The 22,596-nt window shown below is 48.1% G+C and overlaps 2 protein-coding genes across 2 annotated transcripts in view; both read left to right on the top strand.

Annotated features, from left to right (window-relative positions):
* The first annotated feature begins 16,772 nt into the window (after positions 1–16,772).
* On the top strand, positions 16,773–22,501 carry NHLRC4 (NHL repeat containing 4). Its single transcript, XM_044980022.1, has 2 exons — positions 16,773–16,885; positions 19,788–22,501. Exon 2 carries the CDS (start codon positions 19,803–19,805, stop codon positions 20,892–20,894), a length of 1,092 nt encoding a protein of 363 aa, XP_044835957.1. The 5' UTR covers positions 16,773–16,885; positions 19,788–19,802; the 3' UTR covers positions 20,895–22,501.
* Positions 20,520–22,596, top strand: part of PIGQ (phosphatidylinositol glycan anchor biosynthesis class Q) — a 51,804-nt gene continuing 49,727 nt past the window's right edge. Inside the window, exon 1 of the mRNA XM_044980020.1 lies at positions 20,520–20,525. The gene's annotated coding sequence lies outside the window, so the exon portion shown is untranslated. The remainder of the gene's footprint in view (positions 20,526–22,596) is intronic.

Below are 22,596 nucleotides of genomic sequence, written 5' to 3'. Positions count from 1 at the left end.
GCAGGAGGCACCACCAGCAGTGAGTTCACCTCGTGACACTGCCCCATACCATTATCTTCAGAGTCTATCTCCAGTGGCAGCTGCACAGCCCCATTGTCCACAGTACTGGTGTCACAGAGGGCTGACTCTGAAGGCAGTGGAGTTCCATGTGTGTCACAGAAGGCCTGATTGGGCCTGCAGAGCTTTTATTACTGGAGTTGATGCATGAAAAGGAAAGAGTCCAGCTTGACTCCCAGAGCAAGTTCACAGGGCTAGCAGTTAAAAACTCGTTTGCCTTGGAAATGGAGCAGGCTTAATCTGGAGTCACAGAGCCACAAACATGAGACACACTGCCCTGTTCACTATGATGCGCCAGGACAGACCCCCATTTTAAAGTCAGATGCTGCCTGTGAAATTAAGTTGCCCTCCCACGCTGAGGGATCTGGACATGTCTGCTTGAGAACTCACTTGCTCCCACAGCAATGGCTTGCCCCATTACCTGCTTCTGGCAGGTAATGTGCCTTGCAAGTGTTCATTGCCTGGATTGACTCCACGAGCTGTGACTAACATTCACCAGCTGAGTGTTTCCTCCACGTCACATGCTACTGTGTATAAAGGTGGCACACAATGAATTGAGTGAAACGCCTGATACTGGAGACTGACCCATTTATTATTATAACAAAAAAATAGATCAGAACAGATGGATTATATATGGCAATACTAATATCTAGTTCCGTATTGTATAGATCTCAAAGCACTTTACAAAGGAGGTCAGTCTCATCCCTATTTTACAGATGGGGAAACTGAGGTACAGGGCAGGGATGTGACTTGCCCAGGTCATATATATCCCTATAAAATAAGTGCTATTTGTATAATACCTTTTGTCCAAAGATCCCAAATTCTCTGTAGACTAACTCACAAACTATTGTGCACATATATGTAGGAATCATTTCGCCCACCACTGAAATGCAGTCACCTCTGAGATTGAGCACAGCAGCTGTTTAACAGTGCACCATAATGCTACACAATAGTTTAGGACACAAAGTGAAGATGAATCCTGTATCTTATTGAAGCTGCAGAGGGATTTTAGGCACTGAAGACACAATGCAATTACTAGGGCTGGTTGGAAAATGTGGGGGGAGGGAGGTTTCCACCAAAAGTTTTGACTTTTCTTTGAAAACCCAAACATTTTCAGACAAAACAAAAAAATCTCTGAAAATTGTAACAAATTCAATTTTTGGCCAAAAATATTGGAGTTTTGGTTTTCTGATGAAAAACTGAAAATTATTTTTAGAGAGACGGATGCTTTTTCCAGGAAAATGTTGGTTGAATTCAAAACCCAGTTTTCCAGAGGAAAAAAAATTGAGATGGAAAATTTTTGACCAGCCTTAACAATTACCCAATTTAAGTCAGTTTCATTCTGTTTTGTCTATTTCCTGCTCAACTCCTCTTCCACTCTAACCTTGCATGCCAGGGCAGCATAATCTCCACACTGGAGTTTGCATGCCACTGCCAATCATTCTCTCTCTTTGCCCTGGACAGTACTTCCAGGACCTGTCATGCTGTTCTCCCTTCTTCTATTCACTTCTGTTTCAGCCACAGACTGTCGGATTGTGCCAATCTTAGTCATACTGAGTAGTACCTTATGCCAGTGGTTCTCAACCAGGGGTCCAGGGCCCCCTGGGGGGCCATGAGCAGGTTTCTGGGGATCCGCCTCGCTGGGGCCCAGGGCAGAAAGGCAAAGCCTCACTGCATGGGGCTGAAGCCCGGGGCTCTGAGCACCACTTGGGGCTGAAGTCTAAGAAATGTAGCTTTGTGGGAGGCCCTGTGGCGTGCAGCCTTAGGCAATTGCCCTGCTTGCTAGCCCCTAATGCTGGCCCTGGCTTTTATATGCAGAAAAACAGTTGTGACACAGGTGGGCTGTGGAGTTTTTATAGCGGGGAGGGAGGGAGGGAGCTCAGAAAGAAAAAGGTTGAGAACCCCTGCTTTATGCCACAAGTAGGAAGCAAGTTACTCTTCATGGTGAGGAAGGCTGGCAGAGAAAACAAGGGTTGATTGCACTCGCTAGAGACACACAGAGAGAACAAGCAGGAGTTTTGCAAGAACCACAGAGGAAAATAAACCCCATAAACAGGGAAGTGCTTTGGAATCAGAATCTTTGCCCTTCTCCCGTCCTTTCCATCCAAGGTTCTCACAGCTCTGCACAAGGGTGGGGTGCTCAGCACTGTCAGCTCGGGACCGAGACATGCAGAGGTGAAGCAACTAGCCCAAGGTCAAAGGCAGGATCCAGAACAGAGCCCTCAGGGTCCTACCCCGCGCATTGCTCTAAGCATCTGAACAACTGGGAATAATACCATCGCTCCGAGCCAATCAAAACCAAGGGGAAGGAGCAGGTGGGCCGCTGCAGAGCCGCCAACATTCCAGTTCAAAAGGTGAAAGTGTTTACCTTTGTGTTTAAATAATTGGATGGGAGTTGAACTGCTTGGAAGACTTATCCCGGCTGTGATCTGACCCCCAGGATTCCGGGCTCGCTCCAGTGCAGGCCACATTACACGGCTATTTGGTCAACCTAAAGGCATCTGATAGCCGGCCATTACTCCTCTTTTATGGCCAGCCTGCCTGATAGGCATCTAGGTTGGTCACGGATGGCTGAAGTGCTGGGTCCTCCATTTTCATTTTCCCGGACCGCTGCCAAGCAGAATGGCTGAGAATCCCCAAAGTCTGCGTGCAGGGCAGAGCAAATGGGGCCAAATTCCCCCCATAGCATAAGCCCACAGAGGTCACAGAGTTCCATCCCAGAACACTGCCCCAAGTGTTGGAGGTAACACAGGGTCATAATAGAGACTAAGTGCCTGAATGCTTTGCCCAAAGCTGGGAGCCCATGTTCAGCAGCGCTTCACGGGTTTTATGGCTTTCTAACCGAAGGAAGGCAAAACGCCTTCCATTCCATAGGGACACTAGTACTTTTAACACTGTATTTCTTGGCCCCTTGTAAGAATTGGAGGGGGCTTAGTTTCAAACTTAATAAGCCAGCAGATCAGATGTATTTCTTTTTTAGCCTGGATGTATGGTGGGAGGAGTATAAACATGGATAAAACCTAAGTCTTACAGAATATTTTCCAACAGTAACCCTCAGGGCACTTTACAAAGGAGGGCAGCATCATTAGCCCCATTTTACAGATGGGGAAACTGAGGCACGTGGCCGCAATCTGACTTGCTCAAGGTCACCCAGCAACTGATTCAGGAGTAGAATCCCAGCCTCCTGAGTCCCAGTATGATGCTCTATCCATTAGATCATACTACCTCCATATAGGCGGCGTTGTCGGTACCTTACATGATTCATTTTTGTTCAGCTGCATGACCATATGTATGTGTGGAACTAACCCAGGAATAGGGAAGCCCCCAAATTCACCCCAACATCCTCCTTCCTTGTGCTTTTTTCTCATGTGTCCACAACTCCAAAATCTCCTCCCTATACCGGTATTACGTGAGATGTAACTAAAAAGCAGTATCTATATATATGTGCATATATGCAGTTAGCACATATTACACACCAAATAACACTACCTTACAAGAACATTGTGCAGTTTGCAAAGTTGGGCACCAAAAAAGTAGGAAATGTGAGATTTATGCAGAACCTTAACTCTGCCCCTTTGTGTGTCCATTCTGTGTACTTGTAGACTTTAAGGCCAGATGGGACCATCATGATCATCTAATCTGACCTCCTGCCCATTGCAGGCCACATAACCTCACTTACCTACTCCTATAATAGACCTCTAACCTCTGGGTGAGTTACTGAAGGCCTCAAATCATGGTTTAAAGACTTCAAGTTACAGAGAATCCTGCATTTACACTAGTTTAAACCTGCAAGTGACTCGGGCCCCACGCTGCAAAGGAAGGTGAAAAAAAACCCAGGGTCTCAGCCAATCTGCCCTGAGGGAAATTCCATCCCAACCCCAAATATGGCAGAGACAACAGAGAATTCTTTCCCAGGTAACTCAGAGCCCTTCCCATCTAGTGTCCCATCTAGATATTTGCTGCTATTTGTCCTCCTTTGAGGCATATGCCATCTCTCCCGGCTCAGCTCACATCAGGTTGGTCCCACCCATGTGCAGGGTCTCTGAGGCCTGCAGTTGATTGCCTTGTCAGTCAGTGAGGTTCCTGATCTGACTCTGGCTTCCTAAGGCAGTTTGTGCCTCTCCAGCACAGAGGAGGTAGGCTGTCTCCTTTTCATCCCCCCCCCTCCATTTTAATTGTTCTCAGGGCTGCCAACCACTGAACCACTCTGGGAGCTGGAGAGGCGTAGAAAGGTGTATTTGTGAGGCTACCTGGTGGGAGAGGAAGAGGGAAGCAAGCCATGGGGTGAGATGCCTTAAGGGGCATGAAGACCATGTCAGAGGAAGAAGAGATGAGACATGAAATAGAGATAAAGAGTTGTCTGCAGGGCACGTGCAGAGACAAGCTGGGAGCCCTGGCGTAGGCCCAGCTCGGTCAACAACAGACACTGCCAAATCAGAAATACTTCGTTGAATGAGATAGGGGTCCTGTGAGAAAATTAGCCTGTGGTCATGTCACTGAAGACTGGATCATAATGAACACACAATATGAGAGCAAAATACATCCCTGTGACTCTTATATATGTAACCCTTCTGCCGGGCCGAAACGATAGCAGCAAGGGCCGGGTTCAATACATAGGGGTCCCTTCCCCACAACATAATGCAAAACCAGCTCGAGCCCCCACCCAGTGACCTGGGAAAATCTTACACAGACCCCTGGGCGCCTCGAAGAGGCAATACTTCCCCTCTCGCAAGCACAGAGTCTTGGTGTAGCAGAAAAGGTTTAATTACATGACAAACAACAAGCATTAAATTGGGAAAATACCTCAGCTAGAGTTCATAGGTCAAACCGTGAGCAAAGACCCACTCCAGCAAATTGGGCCATGTCCTTCTCTCAGGGCCCTTGAGTCCAGCAACCCCCAAATCACCCACAGTCCCAAAAGTCCCACAATCCAAAAGTCTCTGTCCCGGGTCAGTGCAGCCCCAGAGCTCAAGAGTCTCTCTGCAGAGGTCCCCCTCCCCAGCCTGGGTAGAAAGGGGCACCTTACGTGGTTTTGGGGCCAACTGCCCTGCCTCTTCATGGGGTTCTGCTTCCACTAGTCATCTCCGCAAACAGCTCAGCTCCGCTTGCTCTGTGGGCTGCTCCGCTCTGCCAGCTGCTCTGGTCCACCAGCTGTCCTGTGAGCCACTCCAGCCATCCTCGCGAGCTGCTTGGCTCCACTCACCCAGTGGCTGCACAAACTGCTCCACTCCACTCTGCCAGCTGCTCTGCTCCACGGTATTGCTTCAGGCTCCCCCACTCATTAGCACAGTACTCAGTGCTCTCAGCTCAGCAAGTCCAGCTCTTCAGTGATTTCAGCTCTTAGTGATTCCAGCTCATAGTAGGGGAACCCAGTGCCCATGAGGTCAGCTCAGTAACTGGTATCTCAATTCTTAAGGGAATCAAAAAATTAACTCTGACATTCCACAGTGGAGAGAGGCATAGGTGGAACTGGTGCTTCTGGCTCACACAAGGAGCCTGCACCACCAAGTACAGACATCTGTCCCCAGCCTCTCTCTTTTCAATGGGTTTTGGAACCCATGTGCCCCATCTAGCAAGCGCTATCCAGCTGACAATGAAACCCCCCATCACAAGACAATTTTGTAGTTCCCCATTTACCCAATCAGGGTGACAACATTTCATTCCTCCTGCCCCAATAACAAAGAAATTGGGGATCCCACAGCGGTGAAAATAGCCATCCCAGGCTGCTGTGTGCTATACTAATGGGAGTGGGAGTGCCAATGCAAATAATTGAAATACCAATGCGAATACATGAAACTTCTTTCTGCACTCCCCATAATTTACCACCAGATGTCAGGGTAGAGCTCATCCTGACTCTGCTTACATATAGACCCCTTTTCTCCCTCTGCCCTAGTGGAGCCATGGGCCTTTGACATGCAATTGTCAGCCAGTGATAAAGTCAGAAAGCGTAGGAGCAGGGAAACTCCCCTTGTTTACTCCACTGTTTGTGGATGAAAGGCCAGTGGATTTGATGTGGAAAATAGCTGGTGGAATATTCTCCTGCTCTGGGAGATGTGCAATCAAGATTTCAAAAGGCACTGTCAGGTTAAGCCAAAAAATCACCTTCAACACTTTCCAGTAGCTAGAAACCAGAAGCAAACCCCCGCTCTGTATGCAAACTAGCCACCCAGACAGAAATTTAAAAACCTGTACTTTGTTGCTGGCAAATCAAAATACATTTGCCTCTATTTTGTTAGGGCCCACCACAAATCAAACTGTGTGCTCCCCCTCCTGGCCTCCAACCAGCACTGTCCCAGCGTTGCCAGGGAGGCTGGTAACCACAAAGAAGCAGAAGTGATACAAGTCCCCCTCTGTGCCAATCCACAGAGAACAGAAGTTCTTACAGGCCCGTCTTATATGATGGGCTCCATCTTGGCACACCAGGGACTGAACATAAACCTTTGGAGCTAAAAAGCATGAGCTGCATCAGCTTGAGCCAAAGAGCCACTCCTCTGTAATGGTGGGCTGTAACAACTCAGATCCTCCTGGTCAGCCCAGGAGCAGGGGCACAGGCCCTGTAATGCACACTCCCCACTGTGATACATAGACAAGAACCACAATAGCTTTTGCTCCACTAGTAACACAACGAGAAAAAGGCGACATATGCCAAATGGCCAAAGTGAGAAATGATGGAAAGTAAAAGCCTCGGAGGAAGCAAAAAGCAATGGAGAGTTAGCCCTTTGATCGCTGGCCATCATTCAGGTGAATGACGCTGAAACTGGCTGTTTTGCAAGCTGAGGAGATGGCTTGGCTGGGGGCACTAGTCTGCCCAAGAGCAAAGGAGCTGAGCAGCAACACAGGAAGATTCTCCTGTGTGGAGGCGAGCCTGCCCCAGCCTGCCCACCCACTGCTGGAAAACCTCCCATTCCTATGACATTAGCTCAGCATTGCCAACTCTTGTGATCTTATCACGGGTCTCATGAGATTTGGGGTTTACTTACAGCCCTAGTTCCTGTAGCCAAGTGACTATGTGAGAACCTCAACTTTTATTTCCAACAAAAACATTTCTAGCTCTCCTGATTATGGAAAAAGGCTGGAAACCGTGGCCTGAGTGTGATCAAAAGGACACAGAAACCCAACAGCTGAGGAAAAGAACCCCAAAGGTATATATTGTTTTAATAATCGCACCATTTTTAAGCCAGTCTCTTGATTTTTGAACGTTTGGCATTGGTGACATTCTTAGCACCTTGCACTGCCCACCTCACGCTACCTGTTCGCAACCCAAGGTGGCAGCAGTGAGGTGGGTCACATAGGAACTGCTGTCCAAGGGCTTGGGGGTGGAGTGGAGAACACTGGCGAGGGGATGGGTGGGGTTGCAGATAGAGATGGGTGAGAGCACACATCAGGGAGAGAGGGAGAGGCACCAGCCGTGGGGAGATGGGAGCCATGTTGGGGCAATTTCCCAGGGGACCTGGCAGCTGGGAGCTTTGGGACAGATTGAGAGGGACCATTATTTGGGGAAGAAGGATCCCAGATGGGCATTTTCCAGGAGTGTCAAAGGAACACAAGCACAAACTGTGCCCATCAGGGAAGGGCTCCTTGTGCCTACTTTGTACACTGCTACAGGTGAAGCCAGGATATGACCTGCCCTCAGGAAATCTATGGCAGAACCAGGAAGACAATGTATGTCCCCCAACTCCCAGCCCTGTGCCTTAACCTCTGGCACCCCTTGAAATGCCCTCCCCGTGCTCTCTCCAGTTCAGTAACTGGGGAGAAGACACAGAATCCCCCAAGAGGCAATGTGTCACCCATGCACAACATCAGGCAGAGGAAAAAGCTCTTTCAGTTCGGTAAGAACTTTGCCATGCTGAAAGCTACCAGAGAACTTCTATTCCTTTGATCTTCTTTCCTACGTGACTAAACTCTAGGGCCCCTGGAGGGAACATTTCCCAGGGCCCGTGCTCATGCATTTACCATAATTCATTTTCTCTTCTCTCTCCTCTGTAAAAAAACAATCAATGCTTTTTCTAACTCTCTGGGGAAAGAACTTGCTGGCTGGAGTAGAAATCTCTCTGCCAAAGGAGGCAAAGAAGGGATGAGAGCCATGGGCACAGTCTGTATATAGGCCAATGGCATGCAGAAGGCTGCAGTCTTCCAGAGCAGTGGTTCTCAACATTTTTGGGCTCAGGACTCAGTTGTAAATGTTTATGGCCTGCTGCGACCCAGTAAATAGTCTGGGGGTGGAGGTCCTAGGGCAGTTTCTGTCAGATCCTGCCCCCAGGGGGTTGGATCCTGCCCAGCACTCACCCCACAGTAGTGGCTCCTGTGCTGTGGGGCTGCCTGGACTTGGCTCTCCGCTCCAGGTGCTGCAACCTCCGGGGCTGCAGCACCACTCAGGTTTGGCCACACCCCCCTGACTAGACCAAATTTGTGAGAGTGGAGTTGTGACCTGGCTCACCGAGTTGCAGCACCACTTACTCAGATTTGGCCTACCTGGACTCCTGTCGTCATGATGGCTGGGCCAGACCTGAGTGGTGCTGAGACCCCAGAGGTTGCAGTGCCTGGAGCAGGAAGCGAGCGCAGCCAGCCCCATGGGACATGAGCCACAAGATCTGCCACATGACCCTTTGAAACATTCTGGTGACCCAATTTTGGGTCCCATCCCATGGGTTGGGAAACCCTGTTCCAGAGGAGCATTGTCATGAATGGCTAAATGACCTAGGGGCTCAAGGCACCATTACACATTCCATGATGACAGACCAGGGCCTCCTCCTTTGGGGTCTCAATTCACTGTGACTTCATCTCCTGGGTTGTATCATGGGCTCCTCCCTCTCAATCCCATCCTGAGTGGTATCTACCATTCATCTCAGATTTTCTAGGTTGCTGGTGGAATATTCCTGTTTGCAGCATGCTCACTGGACCACAGTCACTTCGATCATGCTGGGGTATCACGTCTCAACAGGATGACATCTTGACATGACAGTGTGATATTTGGATGTCACATTACTGGGCTGCACTGTGACAAGACAACACAACATTGCAATGTCACAACCAGAGCTATGTGAATTAACCAATTTTTTATTTCACTGGCAATTCTGAAAAATAGAAACAAAATTGTTTTGGGTGAACCCGAAAATGAAATTTTTCAAAATTTTCAGCCAGTTGTAAATTCAAAACCAAATTCATGTGAGGGCAAATGAAGTCTTTTTTGTAGATTTCCATTTTCCAAATATCCTTATTGAAAAAAATTATAAAATTAAAGAAAATTTAAAAGCAAAGTTTTGATTTTTTCAGTTTATTTTTCTTTCTTTTTTTCCAGCTGAAGCAATTCAGTGAAACAGGCATGAATTCATGAAATGTTTTGATGTTACCGAATCTGCATTCTTTGAAAAAAAGAAAAGAAAAAGATTAAGTTGAAAAATTTTGTCTCTCTCCAATCACAACATTGTGATGTGTGAGTTGGATTTACAGAAGGTGACAGCCCTAATCCACGTGCTTGGTTAAACCCAAATAACAAACACATAGGTATGCTGATAGGAGGATTAGTGTATGATTGCTATTACATAGCAACATCACCCCTTGATAGCTAATAAAAAATCAGACACAACTCCTGCAATTGACATATGTAACATATCCCTGCCATGTATTTTTCCAACCCCCATTGTTCTGATTGACATTTTCCTTTCACCTGCTCTCAGATGTCTCTGAGTGGATAATCTCCCTGGATATTCCCCTCGGCTAGAAACATCCCTGCTTTGGAGTTGAAGCAAAGGATTGTTAGAGAAGTAGGGAGGTTTAATGAGTTGAAAGAAACTGTTTGCAAAGCGAGTAAGAGTGAAAGCAAAGTAAGCTTTCAAATAACTGAGCTAAAGAGCTCATGCTTTCCGCCTTCTAACGTGCCTGGATGCCACAGTGAGGAACATCGCAGAGAGTGTTCTGCGGGATGCTGTCAAGAAGCGAATTGCCAGGACCCCCTCCAACCAAGATGTCGCCACCACCCTGAGCGGCTCACTGGAAGGTGAATTTGGAAGAGACTGGGGAGACTTTGCTTCGCTCTGGATTCGTGCCCGCAATGCAACGCGATGACTGGAGAAGCGTATCGGCTGCCACTGGACGTGGTGCGAGGAACGCCAGGAGCTGGGAGTCCTGGTGCCACAGGTGAAAAATACAGCTCACATTATCATTAATCCGAGAGCTAGAGCCATGCTGGAGAAGACCCTGAAGGATGCCAATCTGCTGCCAATACATGGAAAACCTGAAACAGAAGCCGGATCAGGGCAAGGTGTTCGAGGTGACATGCAAGTGGGACGCCAGCAACCACTTCCTCCCCGGGGGCAGCTTCACCCAATTTGCCGACTGGAGGTTCATCCAACTGCGTCCCACTGAATGGAGCTGTCCGCCATGGGAATCGGCACAATTGATGCAGGAAGTGCAGCTACGCCAATGAGACGCTACCCTATGTCCTGTGTAGTTGCAAGCCCCATTCAAGAGCTTGGCAGCTGCGACACAATGCCATCCAAGATCGCCTGGTCAGAGCCATCCCGCCACTTGTGGGGAAGGTAGCCATGAACTTCGCCATCCCCGGAACTGACAGCCAACTGCAACCGGACATCGCCATCATCAATGAGGACCAGAAGAAGAGCATCATGGTGGATGTCACATCATCATAGAATCATAGAATCTCAGGGTTGGAAGGGACCTCAGGAGGTCATCTAGTCCAACCCCCTGCTCAAAGCAGGACCAAACCCAACAATCATGGTGGATGCCGTCTGAGAAGGCAGAAGGAAGCGAGTAAGAGTGAAAGCAAAGTTTTCCTGGTTCTATCTGAAACTGACATTCCCTGAGGTTTGCGGAGCACAACAGAAAGCATGTTTCCTCTCAGCATTATAGCACTCCAGCTCAGAGCAAGGCCAGGAAAATCACATCTGAACAGCTGCCCATGATGCCTGATCAACTCCTAGTTCATCTCTCTTTTTGCACTTGGTGTTAGCAGTACAGGGGGTTCTTGTCTATATGGAAACTAGGAAAAAATGGATAAGATCTTGGGGTATTTAGTAAGCCGTTCATGACCCCAGACCTGTTTCTGATCTCAGACTGACTTCTTTTGGAGTCCTTCCTGATTTACAGGAGTAAATCAGTGTATGTGAGAGGAGATTCAGCAGCCGTGGGTGTTGGTGTAGGGATCTGCAGACTGTTCACAGAATGGGCCATAGGAAGGGATGCATCAATTTTGATTGCCGAAGGTACAAGTTATATGGGGTGACCACAAAGGATCACTAGCATCCGACTACAAAATTGCACCTACAAGCAATCACATAGTCCAGGAAGTATGACTAGAACAGATCCCCAAGTTATCTGCTTCAAATAGTTGAAACAGGAATAAATTAGGAAGCTCTATGTTCTGTGTGACACGAGAGGTCAGGCCAGATGACCACAATGGCCTTGGAATGTAGGAATCTACGAATCTGGGGAGAGCCCCTGCTTCATACCTCACCTGGAAGCCATGGTCATCAGAAAACTAGACTAACCCCCTCACTTGTATGTTACTGGGTCTGGAGTCACATGGAGTTAATTTCTTAGGGCCAAACTTCCCTCAAAGTGGCCTCTATTCAGCTCTCAATTTTGGGTGTCCACATATTTTGAGTATCCAACATTTTAGTGCCTAAGCTTTGGGCTACCACAAATTTTAGGTGTTCAAAGTTAAGTGCCTAAATTTAAAGCCAGTCTATGGAGCATTTGATCTATTACATGTGTGACACCCTGGCACCCCAATATTCACCACTATCATTGTACATTTTTGTACAAAATATGCCTTGTGAGGTATCATTCTAGAAGTCTTGATCTGCTAGACATTAATATCTTGTCGGATTGTATGTGCTATCGTCATATGTAAGTTATGAAGTTTGGCTATATATGTGTTACTGAAACATGTTGTGAGGTTGAAAACACCCACAAGCAGCCTTTCAGGTACAACAGTAAAAAGGCCAAACAATGTTAATGGCTTATTGAGGCAATGCACACAAGCACAAGGATTACCCCAGGAACTGTGTGCAACAGAAACCTCTCAGAGATAGCACTACACAATGGGAACTGTTTGACCCAGGTCACAGCAAAAGATCTCCAGCTATAAAAGGGAGACAATGACATAATGATGGCACCTCACTCTCCCTACAACAACACACCTGGAAACACCTGAGGAACAAAGACTGAACTGTAGAAAGTGATGGTCCCAGGCTAGAGGGATTTTTAGCCTGTGTATGAAAACCTGGGAAAGCCAAGGCAACTTGTGCCTTAAGAATCTGCCAGCCTGTTTATGACTCAGTGTGAAAATGTTCTAATTCATATCCTACCTATCTAGTGTGTTAAGCTCAGTTTGCAGTTTTGTTTATTTACTACAGTAATCTGCTTTGATTTGTTTGTTATCCCTTATAATCACTTAAAATCTTATCTTTTGTAGTTAATAAACTTGTTTTTGTTTTGTCTAAAACCAGTATGTGGAAATTATAACTCGGGGCAGAAAGCTGTTGCATATCTCTCTCCACGTTGAGGGAGGGGGTGATTTTCATGAGCTTACACTGTACAGTTCTCTGTGCAGCGCAAAATGGTACAATTTTGGGTTTACCCTCCAAAGGGGGGTGCATGCCTTAGGAACTGGGAGGTGCCTTAGCGCCTTCCCATGCAAAGCTGATCTCAGCATGTGTGTGTGTAGTGCAGCAATTGAGTGTGTCCCTACCTGTGTGTATGCTGGTGAAAGAGCAAGCTTGGAGAGCTTAGCAACCTGTTACAGCAGCACAGTGTGAGAAGGAGCCTAGGCTGGTGGGTCAGTGGGGATCAGTGGCACCCCAGTTCCAGGTGGCACCCCAGCAAGGGAGGGAACCCATCACAACGTGTCTCAGAAAAAAAGACCCAGATGTTATGATTTTACAAATGTTATTGGCCATTCAATCAAAGGGCATAGGAAACATATAAGAGACAAACCAAATTACCACTCAAAATCAAAGCATACCACTTCCTTACAGCTGGGTAAAACTGCTATAGGGAAACAAGGAGAGAGAATGCAGTGCCCAGGAGTAATATAGCCAGTGCAATTAGGGTTCAAGCATCCTTTGAAACAACACCCCCTTATGCTAGCAGCACAGTATGGCGCACAGCAAGCAGGAAGTCAGCAAGCAGGAAGTCAGCCAGCATAACAATTCCAGCCATCAGCCTGATCCTGCCTTACAGGAAACCAGACAGCTTCAGAGGACTAAAAAGGACAAAATAGCAACCAGAACTTGTCCTGCTACTACACACAGAGAATGGCTCCCACTCACGGCTTTGTCATCATAGTTTTGAATCGCCATATTTCACCTTTCTAAACCCAGCCATTTGGGCTACAGAACTGTCAAAGAAACACCAGAAGATTTTTTTGCTATACTTTAGAAAGCAAAAGCATATATATTGTTTCACTCCCCTCCTATTCAAAAACGATGAAACCATTTTTGCTAAGTGTTCGCCTCCCAAAAGGTCAAGCATGGAAAATTTCAGCCTAACAGGTGAAAGCTACAAGTGACTGAAAACAGGGAGTTGAAATGAAAATGCTCCTGCATCTTTAATTACAACAGTCTCTAGTCATTGGCATAGCAAGGTAAATAGATAGGTGATCAGAGAATGAAGCTCAGATACTATGGAAATGGGGGTTTGTGTAAGTACCAAAGATTAGATAGACAAGGTGGTTGAAGCAATATCTTTAATTTGACCAACTTCTGCTCTTGAAAGCTCATCTCTTTCACCAACAGAAGTTGCTCTAATAAAAGATATTACCCACCTTGTCTCTCTAGTATCCTGGGGTGAGGTGGCTGAGAGCAACCTCGGCTCATGTCCCTGCCATGCGGGTCCCCCACCCAGGGCAGATAGAGGGTTCACAGCTCCCTGGCCATGGAGCTCTTATCCCAACCTGGCTCCAGCCGAGGGACAGGGCCTCGGAGCTGCAGCACGGCCCTCTCCTGGGCTGTTTTCCGCCCCGAAGGGCAGGCATGGGTAACCACCCCGCTATGCTCCCATATATATAGCATTACCCTGCGGCCCAACTGCCTTCTGTGGTATGGGCAGGAGGCACTTTCCTCAGCCTATTACTAGATCCCTGAAGCAGCCAATTGATGAATAATTGCAATAGACCATCCCACCAGGAAGAATAAACCTTACCCTCTTCAGCACAGTTAGTCCTCCACGCTGGGATGCCTGTCGACTGCTTCTCTGTATAGTCTCTTAGCCTTACTTCCCCTGTCTCCCTGATGCCGCTGGCATTTCAGGGCATCTTCCAGGTCCCCAGGTGGGCTATGCACCCTCCCCCAGAAGCCATCATGCCCACAGCAGAGATCTCCATCTGCAATGCAGACAGGCTTCAGAACAGGGGATCCCCTTTAGAACTTGCCTAAACCCCCAGAGGCCAGAGGGCTCCTAATGCTGTTGGAGGTCAATGGAGCTGCGGGAGGAGTTACCCCATTCATACAACTCACCTGGGGCTAACTCAAGGGGGGTCACTCCACTGGAATCAATGGGAGCCGAACCTCCTTATGGCAAGCCTGAATTTGGGCCCCTAGATCTCTGCCCCTGCAACCCAGCCCACCCCCACAACTGAGCCAGGCAGCCAGTTAGTACTGGGACTTGGGGTATCTCCACAAGGGAGAAGGGAGTGCTTCTGTCCCAGTGCCCTGCAGTCCCTTGTCCCAAGATGGGCCTGGCCTGGCCAGGGCACTGAGCTGTGTCAGGACCCTGCCTTGACACAGGTGTCTCTAGGGCTTTGGGGGTGGCTTTCAAACTGGTTGTGACAGGGCCACAGTCCTGAAAAGGTGAATGTGAGCCCGAGGGCCAATGGCTGTATTTGTTTATCAAACCAACAACAATGCAACAAAAGGTCAAACCTTGTTGCCGTGGGAGATGGTTTTTGAAGCCTCCTACAGTCCTCCCAGTGTCCAGCCGAGACTGCCCTACTTGTCATCTTGAATTAGGTACGGTATTTATTTGTACTGGACACCCAAGATCCAAACACCGCCAACCTTTGGGGGAGGCCTCATCTAGATCCAAGCTCCACAGCTGGAGCTGTTTCCATCGCAGACGGAATGAAATCCCTGATCCAAACCCCCCCAAACTTCAGGGAAGTTCTGAGCTAGATACAAAAGCCATAGCTCAGTACAACAATCGAGACTCCAGATCCAACCTGAGTCCATCTCAGCAAAGGACAGAACTAGAGACTCCAGATTCAAACATCCCCAGACTTTGGGGAAGTTCTGATCCAGATACATGCACCACAGCTTGAATCCATCTCAGCAGTGGACAGAACCAAGCCCACCCATAGATTCAACTTTGGGGAAGTCCTGATCCCGATCCATACTCCCCGGCTTTAGCCCATCTCTGCAACAGATAGAACCAAAACTTCTACATCCTAAATCCCCTAGTGTTTGGGAAAATTCTGATCCAGACATTTCAGATTGGATCCAGCTGATTCTTCTGGGTAGAGGAACAGTCACAAGGGTGGATTCATGACAGTCATGAGTCTTTTCCTTGTTTGAGCTGAGCAGATGTACAACACTTTCACTAGGGGGCTGAAATGGCTCAGGTAAAGGTCCCCCCCACTGCATCCTTGAAACCAAACCTAAGCCCATGCCCTAGAAGTCTGATTGATTTGGGCCATTGGTTGTCTCGGATCTGCTAGTTTCCAGCCGGGATGGGAAACAGAAGGGCAACCATAATGCCAGACAGGGTGTACACCTGGTCTTTGGAGAGCAGCAAGAAGTGGAGAAGCATGGTCTAGTAGTTGTTGCAGCATAAATCCAGGCGTAAGGAGAACTGGCTTCTATTCCTGTCTTTGCCATCATCTTGCCATGTAACCTTGGGTAGGGTATTCCATTAGAGCAAATCCTGCCTTTACCAGTCGGAGCCATGATGGAGGGGGCGGAGGAGAACAGACCTGCTTGTTAATACAAGAGCCAGTCAGCAATTGCAGAGCATGAGATAGCTCAGACTGGGCACTGGAGGGGCACCAAGCTGCTTCATTGACAATAATAATGCATAGCAGCTTCTCATTCATTGATCTCAAAGTGCCTCACAGAGTTGGGAAAGAATCACTATCCCCCATTTTATAGATGGGAAGCCTGAGGCACAGGGCTGGAAAGTGATTGGCCCAAGGTCACACAGTGAATGAGCAGCAGAGTCAGTAAAAGGACCCAGGAGTCCTGACTCTCCCAGCCCTGTACTCAGTCTACCAGGACACACCTGCCCCCCATGAGAAGGAGCAGCAAGCCCTTCAGCTACGGATGACAGCCCCTTTCCTAGCATTCTCTTGAGAGCTAGGTAAGAACCTTGTGCTGGTGCTGAGCACCCTATGCCCTCTTCTCCCACCAGCACAGCCCAGGGCAGGATTTGGCCTTTAACCTCCTGTGCCTCAGTCTCCCCAGCTGTAAAATGGGGGTGATAATCCTGCCCTGCTGCAAAAGTTAACTCACTAATGTGTGCAAAGTGCTTTGAGATCCTCAGAGGAAGGTGCAAGTGATGGGACGATCCTTACTTCCCTGCCTCCTGGCCCTGCTCCCTATAGGTGTGGTTCCCCCATTAGTGTGCTGCATTGCCTTTCCCAATGGGTCAGCTCTGCTTCCAAAGGCCCAGCCCTACTTGGGTTTGGCAGCCCAGTCGTGTTGACACAGGCACAGTGAGTGGCTGAGTCGAGCCAAGCTCGGTTGCTAACAACAAAAGTAGCTCACTGCCCAGCTCATCCCTTCCTGCGAGACCTGCGCTGCAAGGAGGTGGGAAGCAACACGGGAGCAACAAACCAGTGGGAGGAAAAGCTCTCCACGCACACAGCAGAACAAAGGTATATGCAATGTATTTCCTTGGCTTTCCGTGGGCTGTGCTTTTGTGCCTTTGTTTAGGCCAAAATTGTCCCGTCTGGGTATCTGCAGACTGGCACCCCAATCCATAGTTAGGCCTCAAAATTAGGCCTGAATTTTGATGCTTCTGAAAAGGGATCCACCTATGGAATCAGCTGTCCAAGTTTAGCTAAGCAAGCTGGAAACCTTTGACCTAAGTTGCTGTTTCAATATGTGCCCAAGCTCGGATGTCACAAACAGAGCTCTGGTTGCAATATGCTTATTGCTGGGATGACTGTTGACTCTGACAATCTTAGCAAAAAGAGGGGGAGAGATAGCTCAGTGGTTTGAGCATTGGCCTGCTAAACCCAAGGTTGTGAACTCAATCCTTGAGGGGGCCATTTAGGGATCTGGGGCAAAAATCTGTCTGGGGATTAGCCCTGCTTTGAGCAGGGGGTTGGGCTAGATGACCTCCTGAGGTCTCTTCCAGCCCTGATATTCTATGAAAGATGTGTATTGTATGAGCCTATGCTATACACCTATGGAGGTGTGTGTATTTCTGTGTGGCTTCAGGGTTAGAGTGCTGAGACAGGAGTCCTGGCTCTGCTGCTGGATGCACTAGGACAAGGCACCTTATCTCTCTGTGCCTCCATTCCTTTATACCCAAAATGGGGGTAATGCCACTGACCTCCTTTGTAAAGTGTTTTGAGGTCTCCTGACCAAAAGGTGGTTACTATTGTCACAGTGAGCAAGCAGGGGGGCCAAGCTCTGAGGTGCACTGGTCACTGCATGGTGCTGCAGTGCAGTTGAGCTTTGAGTGAGTGGAAATTAGATGGAGAAGAAAACTGCAGCACTGTATTCCCAACCCCCAGATCCAAAGAACAGCTGGGTTCAACTGTATTTGTGCCTGTGTTTTTGTTTGCTTTTCCACAAACTGTTGCACAAATGGGATTTTTGTCTGCATGGCTGTTTAGGGAATGGCTGGTTTTCATAGACCTTCCTGTATTTGCATGCAAATAAGGGACATTACACACCAAGATGGATACTAGCACCTGAAGCCTTCCCCTCCTGCATTTGTTTGGAAAGTTTTACTCATCTAGTCAAGAAGCAGTGACAACATCATGTGCTGATGACCAATCACATGCTACAAAGAACATAGTACAAGATCTAGCCAAAGTAATGACTCATAAACAACCTCTAGCAGCTAAAATGAGTTCTCATTGAAAAAGTACAAATATGTAGAAATCAGAGTCTGTTCATGGAAATACAGGGACTTTTAAAAAGGCTACATCTCTCAGATAAACTCTTCACTAGGTATGTTAACTCAGCTCTAGTCGCTCAACCACATGGTGCCTCGGTTTCCTCTTATTTAAAATGGTCATGCAGTGAGTTTGTGTAATGTAGCCCTTTAGGTTACTATGGGAACCGTGGCCCTGATCCTGCAATGGAATCAGCCTGTATGGAACTGACTGTAGGACTGGAGCCCATATCTTTAAATTTCCTGAGTTTTGTGCATTTAATTTCTTAATTGTCTTGTTTTTTGAAGAGGTGAAGGAGAGAAAATCCCCAACCCAACCCCTATGTCTGATATCAGGTTCAAATAAAATTGTAACAACATCCTTGGCTGAACTGTCTGTGGGGACTGAACGTGGAACCTCTGGCTTTCAAATTAGGAGGCACTTCTGCTTTAGTTAAAGAAGCAGCTACAGTAGTTTAAGGGCAGCAGTAGCAGACATAAATCTCTCTAGAGGAAGACAGAACCGCACTGTGTTAGCATTGGTTACAATAGCATTACATATCTTTGAATGTCTGATTTTTTAAATAAATACACAGGCATTTATTTCAGAGTGCAAGTCACCAGATAAGTCATGCACAGATGCTGTGTGCTTTTTCCATGCCTTCTGACTCTTTAAAGACCATTTTTTTTCACACTTGGCAAAGCTGCAGACTACATCTGAAACTGAAAACAAAACTGGTGTTGAGCAAACAATGCAAACCCACATCTGAATAATCTGCATAATTCTTTAAGGCCAGCAGTGCCCAAACTTTTCCTGTCTCACCCCTACGCCTTACCAGTAATTGAATCTGTCCACAACCCCTTCCATTACTGCACAGTTGGCTCAGCAGAGGAGCTTGGGCTGAAGGTGGAGCTGGGGGAGAACTGGGGATGGGGGAGGAGCTGGCCTGGGGGTGGAGAGGGAATGAGGGCAGAGCTGGGCTGAGGACGGAGCAGCAGAGCTGCGGCTGGGGCCTGATGGAGCTGGGCTCAGGGCAGAGTGGAGCTGCAGCTGGGGCTGAAGCTGGGCTGGGGGCAGAGCAGGGCTGAGTGGCGCTCCCTTCCCAACCCCCTTGGTGGCTGGTCCAGGCTCCACCACGCACCATCCCGAACATTCCTCTGAGCCCCACAGTTTTCAGGACCACTGGTTTAGGCAAATATTGAGTGTTGCTTCAATAAATGGAGTTACAGAAAAAAATGAATTAAGCGATGCTGGGGCCAGCCCACTAACACAAAGAGTACCAGATGCAGAGCTAGTGATCCTATAGGCTAGCCTGCGCTGACCCCACTGTGAATTATAAAAACCCTGCGCCAGATCCTCAGCTAGTGTAATCTTCACTGATGTCAATGCACATATGCCAGTTTATACCAGCTGGGAATGTGGCCCTCTTTCTTAGGAAATACCAGAGTCTCGGATGCAGAGGTTATGCAAGGGTAACCCCATCCCTGTTTGCCTTTATTTCTTATAGATATATTTGTATAAGAGGCCAGAATCTGGTCTTAAATACATGGATCCACTGAAGTCAATGGAACTGTTCTGGATTTACACTAGTGTATCTGCGATCAGACTCTGTCCTCAGATGATATTGCTCAGTGGGGACTGAAATGATTGTATCACTTTTTCCAAACAGGAAGAGAGACTAGCCATGGACTATACTCTGGAGGCCACCAGGCAGAAGGAGAAACTTCTGAAGACTGTTTACACGCTCCAAGTGAAATCAGACACTACACTCCAGAAGGCAAGCCCACTTCTGAGCAACCATCATGGGATGGGCATGGTGACAGAACACCAAGTCCACCAGCTGGCTGAGAAGGCCAAGGTCATCTGCCATGACCTGGACAACATCAGAAACCACCTTCACTACCAACAAAATGACCTGGTTCAGCAGATCCCCAACCCCAATGGCTGCCGCTATGGCGGACCAAGTGGAATCCATTGCTCGCTGGATGGCTCTATCTATGTGACAAGTGAGAATGCACCCTGGGTCCACATCCTCACTCGTTCGGGTCAGACTTTGCAGTCCTTGCCATGTGTGGAACAGGGAAGGGAAAGTGAATCCTTTTTGCCAGAAGATGTCACTGTGACTCGGGCAGGGATGGTGGCTGTAACCGACATGATGAATGGGACCATCCACATCTTCAACCATCACTCCAAATTCTCCAAAGGGGAGTGGATCAAAATCGGGAAGGTTGATTCTCCCAGGGGTATTGGAGTGGACTCCACAGGAAGGATACTGGTAGCAGACTACACTCAGGGCAAAGTCCACAGTTTTGTTCTGGACCACACCTTCAAGATACAGAGTACCCACTCTGTCTCCAACCTGCGTGGACCCCGCTATGTCTGCTTGGCACGTGATGGTGGGTTCATTGTGAGTGAGGAATGTGGTGACGTCAAGCTCTTCAATAGCCATCATAAGCTGGTGGGCTCCCTTGGCTGCAGATATGGGCACCAGTTTGGCAACCCAGCTGGGGTCTGTGCCGACGTAGAAGGCAACATCATTGTGGCAGATGAACAGCACCGAGCAGTCCACCTGTTCCCCAAAAGCGGGTCTCCCATCTGCCTGGTGTCTAAGGGGCTGCGGAAGCCTTCAGGAGTGGCTTGTTCCAACTCTGGGCTGCTTTTAGTAGCAGACTCTGGGGATAATTGTGTCAACGTTTTTAAATACCGTGTGAGGCCCCCCTATAGTCCCAATAATCCTTGGGCGACCAGTGGCAGCCCAAACCCAACTCCTAGATAGGGCTCAACAGTTCTGCATTGAAACCATTTATTTCAGTTACTCCAGTTTATTTATTTCAGTTAATCCAGTCCCCCGTGTGATTGACTTACAGTGACATCTGCTGGCAGAGACAAGAACTAGGACCCCAGAATTCTACCTGAGCTTTTGGATTGGGTCACTTCCACTACAGTAGCTTAAGGTGTGTCATGATTACTCAGAATACCCTCTCATCCCTCCTGCACGTAAACGCTATTCCCTTCCAGATGCTAGTATAGCTACCTGTCATCAACACATACCAATCTCAGACTGGCTGGGTCTTCACATTTATGGCATCAAGGAAGATGGTGTGAATTGAGAATCAAGTCTAGGTCAGAAACAGGGTAGCATTGTCCACTGTGTGTAGTTCACAATAGCCGTCATCAGGATGGAGTTAAACATTAAAGATAACTGATTATTTGTGGGTCAGATGGTTTTGTTTGGCCTTTATGTTTTAGACAGTACCAAGGGCATTGAGTACACTGCACATCCCATTGCTGGAAAAATATTCACAGAAAGCAAGGAGTTCAGAATAGAGACACTAAAAAGATTACTGTCTAAGATCACCAAATTTCTATAGTGATCGTGATACACACGCACACACAACCAGGACTGAGCGCCCCACATTTGTGCAGCGAGCATCCCACACACATACAATAACACACACATACACAACTGCACCATGGGGACTGAGTGTCCCACACTTTTGCAATGCGCATCAGACACACACACACACACACACACACAACTGTCATTGACTACCCCATAGTCCTGTAGTGAATGTTGCACAGACACACTCCACAACTGGCACTGAGTGCCCTACACTTGGTAGTGAGCATTGCAAACCCCGCAGCTGGGATTGAGCCCCACACCTTTCTGTCCTGCCACAATTGCCTGCCACCTTGGACAGCCAAGAGCAGGAGTCTGTGAAGCACACACATGAACCTTATCAGCAAAGGGCAACATGCTGCAGAAGTGGTGTGGGAGGGAAGGAAGAGGGTGTCCCACCCAGGGGCAGTTGTGTGGGTTACGGTCATTTCACAGCCCTCCCCAGGCTTTGTAACTGACACACTGGTAGCTGGAATAAGCTGTTCAGACACCACTCACTCCCACATCACCCAGGCCATGGTGGAGTTACTCTTTCACCCCAGGTGAACCATGGAGAGGACTTTCTCTCTTGCACAGCCAGGGCACCCACTAAGCTGCCATACTTTGGATCAGATCCCAGGCCCCCTCCCAGTACCAGGACAGGATCAAAGAAGATGGGGAGATGGCCCAGGAAGAGCTAGACAGGTAGCTAGGTGGCATAATATGGGGAAGAAGAGATTATGAATGGCCCCCCTCACCACCTCCACATATTATTGTTAATCATGTTTATTACAGCAGTGCCTAAGGGTCATCCAATAATGTACTACCCATTGTACTAGGCACTGTACAGACACAGTCCCTGTCCCAAAGAGCTCACCATATAACTAGACAAGACAGATCCGGGGTAGGGGATGCATAGAATACACCAGCAGAGTGAACAATGTGCTGGCAGCAAACAGCATTTTACCAGGAGTGCCATGGATTTTTTTCTGAGTGGGCTTAGATAGGAGGAGACCCACTAGAGGGAAAGGAAAGCAAAGGGAGAGGGGATATGGAAGGGAAGGGGGGCGAGGGGACAAGGTGTGGGAGAAGAGGGTAA

This window comes from Mauremys mutica, chromosome 11 (assembly GCF_020497125.1).
Source record: "Mauremys mutica isolate MM-2020 ecotype Southern chromosome 11, ASM2049712v1, whole genome shotgun sequence".
Classification (NCBI taxonomy): Eukaryota; Metazoa; Chordata; order Testudines; family Geoemydidae; genus Mauremys; species Mauremys mutica.
Note: the sequence above shows the minus strand (reverse complement) of the source record. Positions and strands in the feature narration are given on the sequence as shown.

What these genes read in the sequence shown, in the direction of transcription:
- NHLRC4 (XM_044980022.1), top strand. Translation starts at nt 19,803, where the DNA reads ATGGACTATACTCTGGAGGCCACCAGGCAGAAGGAGAAACTTCTGAAG.